This window comes from Penaeus vannamei, chromosome 37, assembly GCF_042767895.1.
Source record: "Penaeus vannamei isolate JL-2024 chromosome 37, ASM4276789v1, whole genome shotgun sequence".
Lineage (NCBI taxonomy): Eukaryota > Metazoa > Arthropoda > Malacostraca > Decapoda > Penaeidae > Penaeus > Penaeus vannamei.
This window is the reverse complement of record NC_091585.1, coordinates 18,325,386-18,330,385: the sequence shown is the minus strand read 5'-3', so window position 1 is coordinate 18,330,385 and position 5,000 is coordinate 18,325,386. Positions and strand designations below refer to the sequence as shown.

The following is a 5,000-nucleotide window of genomic DNA, read 5'->3' as shown; positions in this document are numbered from 1 at the left end:
GGGAGTCTGCTCAACGAGGGCGTTCTGAGTGGGGGGCGGGGGGTTTCAGGCGTGGGGGGTGGGGGTCAGGAAAGGAGGGGGGGGGAGTATCGTACGTTACCAAACAAACACCACGAGGAGCACTCGTACAGACATGCGGGTGTATCATGGGTGTGTATATGAGGGAACACTAATACATGCGCGCATAGACACTTCACATAGACACAGTTATACACACACACACACACACACACACACACACACACACACACACACACACACACACACACACACACACACACACACACACACACACACACACACACACACACACACAGCACGAAAGAGAACTGAAAACAAAATATGGACTAAACAAATGAATTTAAAAAAAAGTGTCGAATATACATCAGACGGCATGAACTCTAATATATATATATATATATATATATATATATATATATATATATATATATATATATATATATATATATATATATATATATAAATATAAAATATATATCATATATATATATATATATTTTATATATATATATATATATATATATATATATATATATATATATATTTTATATATATATATATATATTTATATATATATATATATATATATATATATATATAATAACAATAATAATAACAATAATCCATTTCTGAAAACAAGAACAAAACATGAACAATAAACTCATGCAACGGTTTTTCTTTTCTTTTTAACATTCTTATGCCTTTCCCTTTGCTATTTCTCTCTCTCTCTCTTTTCACTCCTTTCTCCCCCTTCTCTCTCTCTCTCTCTCCTCTTTCCTTCCTTCTCTTCCCCTCTCCTCCCTCTCTACCCCATTTCCTCCCTCTCACTCTCTACTCCCCCTTTTCTTCCCCTTTCCATCTCTCTCCTCCCTTCTTCCTCGCCTTACCCTCTCTCCCTCTCTCCTCCCTCCCTTCTCCTCTTCACTTCTCTCCTTCCCTCTTCCTTCCTCTCTTCCCTCCTTCCTCCACTTCCCCTCTCTCTTTCTCTCCTCCCAACCTTCCTTCCTCTCCCTCTCGCTCTCACTCCTCCCATCCTCCTTCCTCCGCTCTCCGTCTCTCTCTCTCGCTCTCTCTCTCTCTCTCCCCTCTCCCTCCCTCTCTCTCTCCTATCCCTCTCTCTCTCTCTCTCTCCTATCCCTCTCTCTATCTCTCTCCTCTCCCTATCTCTATCTCTCTCTTCTCCCTATCTCTATCTCTCTCCTCTCCCTCTCTCTATTTCTCTCCCCTCCCTCTCTCTCTTATTTCTCTCCCCCTCTCCCTCCCTCTCTCTCTCTACCCTCTCCCTCCCCTCTCTCTCTCTCTCCTCACCCACCCTCCTTCCTCCCCCCTCCCTCTCTCCTTTCTGCCCTATCCCTTTCCCCCTTTCTCTCTCTCCTCAGGAACACCTCCTACCGGGGTCTCGGCGTGGGTATCATGTACGCCGTTTTCTTCCTGGTGCTTCTCCTCGCCGTCACCGAAGCCGCACAGGCCGTAGAAAACGAGGTGGGTGTGTGACGTCACGTTTGTTTTGGTTTTGAATGCGGTGTGTCGCTTTTGTGATCTGTATTCTTCCTATTTCGTTTTTTTCCTGTTTTCGTCTTTCCGGTATTCTTCTGATTTCTAACTTCTGTTTTCTTGATTTCCCTCGTTTGGGGGGTCGTATTTTCTTCCTTGGTCGCTCTGTATGTCTTTCTCTGTTTGGCTGTCTCTCACACTCCTCCTCTCCTTATGTCTTCCTCTCCCTTTCTCTCTCTGCCTCTCATATATCCGCGAATGTCCCTTCTTCCCCGCTTTTAACCTTACCATTACGACCAACACATAACCAGACACAAACCTCCCCCCCTCCCCCCTCCCCCAACAGAGCGGCGCCTGTGTGGCCGTCCTCGGAGGACTGACCAAGGACGACCTCCCCGACGAAGGCCTGCAGCGCCTGGCCACGTTCCTCCCGCTGGCGTTGGCGAGGCCCCCGACCTGCCACGCCTCCTCCTTCTTCAGCATCAATAGGAAGCTCCTCGTGGCGGTACGAGAGGGGGGGGGGAGAAAGGGGGAAAAGGGAATGGGAAAAGGGAAGGGGGAGGGGAGGAAAGGGGGGGAAAAGGTGAAGGGAAAAGGAAGGGGAGGAAAGGGGGGAAAAAGAATGGGGAGGAGAGGAAAGGGGGAAAAGGGAAAGGGGGGAGGAAAGGAAAGGGGGAAAAGGGGAAGGGGGAGGGAGAGGAAAGGGGGAAAAAGGGAAAGGGGAGGGGAGGAAAGGGAGAAAAAGGAAAGGGAAAAGGGAAGGGGGAGGGGAGGAAAGGGAGGGAAAGGGGGAAGGAAAGGGGGAAAAAGGGAAGGGGGGAGGGGAGGAAAGGGAAAAGGGGAAGGGAAGGAAAAGAGTGGAAGGGAAGGAAAGGGGAAGGGTATGGGTAAGGAAGGGAGGAAAGAAAAAAGGAATGAGGAAAAGAGGGGGATGGAGAGGTGGCAGGAGGTGGGGGGGGGGTGAGAGGGAAAGGAGAGGGAGAGGTAGAGGGGGAGGGGAAGGAGAAAGGGAGAGGAAAATGGGAAAGGAAAGAGAAATGAAAGGGGAAGAAAACATGGTTGGGAAGAAGGGGAGAAGCAGCAACAGAACAGTTGTTGTAGCAGTTGTAATAGTAGTGGAAGTAGTATTAATAGCAGTAATAGAAGTAGTAGTAGTAGAAGTAGCAGTAGTTGTTGTAGTAAAAGTAGTAGTAGTTGTAGCAGAAGTAGTAGTAGCAAAGTAGTAGTAGAAGAAGTAGTAGTAGTAGTAGTAGTAGTAGCAGTAGTGGTAATAAACGTAGTAATAGTAACAGAAGTGGTAGTAGTAGAAGAAGTAGTAGTAGTAAAAGTAGTAGTAGTAGAAGTAGTAATAGAAATAGTAGTAGAAGCAGTAACAGTTGTTATTGTAGTAGTTGTAATAGTAGTAGAAGTAGTAGTAGTAGTAGAAGGAGTAGTAGTAGTAGTAGTAGTAGAAGAAGTAGTAGAAGCAGCAGAAGAAGTAGTGGTAGTAGTAGTAGCAGAAGTAGTAGTAGTGGTAGTAGTAGTAGTAGCAGAAGCAGAAGTAGTATAGTATTAGTAGTAGAAGATGTGGTAGTAGTAGTAAAAGTAATAGTAGAAGTAGTACACGTAGTAATAGTAGAAGTAGTAGTAGTAGTGGAGGTAGTAGTAGTAGTAGTAGTAGTAGCAGAAGTGGCAGTAGTAGCAGAAGTAGTAGTAGTAGCAGAAGTAGTAGTAATAGAAGATGTAGTAGCAGCAGCAGCAGCGCCGCCAGCCTGTTGCCAGCAGCAGCAGCAGCAGCAGCGTTTTGGTCGTTGTTGCTGTTACGACAAAATTGCCAACGTTGTTGCCGCTGCTGTTGCTGCTGCAGCGTTGTTGCTGTTGCTGCCGTTGTTGCTGCTGCTGTCGTTCGTTGCTGCTGTTAAGAACTCAGCACCGTTGTTGCCGCCGCCGTTCGCTGTTGCTGTTGCTACAGCCGTTGCTGGTCACAAACCGCTGTTGTTGCTGTTGTTGTTGCTGCGGCTGTTGTTTGCGCCGTTGCCACGTTCGCTGCTGTTGTTGCTGCTGCTGCTGGTTGCTGCTGCTGCTGTTGCTGCTGCTGTCACGACAAGCGTTGCTGTCGCTGCTGCTGCTGCTGCTGCTGTTTTTGTTCGTTGCCGTTGCTGTTTTGTTCGTTGTTGCTGGTTGTTTTTGTTCGTTGTTGTTGCCGTTGTTGGTTGTGCTCCAGCAGCAGCAGCCAACCATGTTCGTTGTTGTTGTCAAACAGCAGCAGTTAGCAGCATGAGCAGTTACAGCAACCAGATCATAAGATCAGCGAACATCACGCCATCGATAAACGCGGTAACGTTGTTACTGCTGCTGTTGCTGTTGTTGTTGTTAATAGCATAGCAGTAATCAATCAATCAATCAACCAGCAATTGCTGTTGCTGTTGTTGCTGTTGTCGTCAGCCGGCTAAAATTGCTGCTTGGAATTGCTGCCGCTGTTCGTTGAGCAACAGCTGTTGCTGTTTGCTCGCGCTGCTGCTGTTGTTGCTGTTGCTGTTGTTGCTGTTGCTGCTGTTGCTGTTGCTGCTCGCTGTTGAGCAACAGTTGCTGTTGTTGCGGTACCTGTTAAGGTTAAGGTCAGCTGTTCGTTGCTAAGCGGCTGTTGCTGTTGTTAAGCGTTGTTGTTATTGCTGCTCAAACTGGCCGTTGCTTTAAATTGTTGCTGGCAGACCCAGCGTCACAGCCTGCTGCTGTTGCTGTTGCTGTTGCTGCTGCTGCTGTTGTTGCTGCTGCTGCTGCTGCTGCTGCTGCTGCTGTTGTCGTTGTACCGTTGCTGTTGTCAGTCATTGCACTGTTGTTGCTGCTGCTGCTGTTAATCAACCTGTTGCTACAGCAGCATTGTTGTTGCTTGCTGTTGCTGTTGTTTATTAAGCTGCTGTTGTTGCTGCCGCCGCCGTTGCTGCTGCTGTTGCTGCTGCCGCCACATCGTTGTTGTTGCCGCCAACAGCAGCAGTGGAAGCAGCAGCAGCAGCAGCAGCAGCAGCAGCAGCAGCAGCAGCAGCAGCAGCAAGCAGCAGCAAGCAAAGGCAGCAGCAGCAGGCAGCAGCAGCAGCAGCAGCAGCAGCAGCAGCAGCAGCAGCAGCAGCAGCAGCAGCAGTAGCAGCAGCTGCTGCTGCTGCTAGCAGCAGCCAGGCAGCAGCAGCAGCAGCTGCTGCTGCAGCAGCAAGAAATAGCAGCAGCAGCAGCAGCAGCAGCAGCAGCAGTGAAGCAGCAGCAGCAGCAGTAGCAGCAGCAGCAGCAGCAGCAGCAGCAGCAGCAGCAGCAGCAGCAAGCAGAAGCAGTAGCAGCAGTAGCAGCAAATAGTAGCAGTAGCAGCAGCAAGAAGCAGTGTAGCAGTGTTGCTAGCAGTAGCAGTAGTAGCAGAAGTAGTAACAGTAGTAGTAGTAGTAGTAAAAGTAGAAGCAGCAGAAGAAACTTTTGTTGTTGCAGTAGATGAAATTGTAGTAGTAGCAGTTGTAGACGTA

At 48.3% G+C, this 5,000-nt stretch overlaps 2 protein-coding genes across 2 annotated transcripts in view; one reads left to right on the top strand and one right to left on the bottom strand.

Annotated features, from left to right (window-relative positions):
* Cypl (peptidyl-prolyl cis-trans isomerase-like 1 Cypl) overlaps nucleotides 1–5,000 on the bottom strand; it is a 19,343-nt gene that overhangs the window by 11,501 nt on the left and 2,842 nt on the right. The gene's annotated exons all lie outside the window — the stretch shown is intronic.
* Nucleotides 1–5,000, top strand: part of LOC138859590 (uncharacterized) — a 12,058-nt gene that overhangs the window by 5,938 nt on the left and 1,120 nt on the right. Inside the window, exons 7-8 of the mRNA XM_070115302.1 lie at nucleotides 1,401–1,503; nucleotides 1,862–2,020. Coding sequence (XP_069971403.1) covers nucleotides 1,401–1,503; nucleotides 1,862–2,020 — 262 coding nt within the window. The remainder of the gene's footprint in view (nucleotides 1–1,400; nucleotides 1,504–1,861; nucleotides 2,021–5,000) is intronic.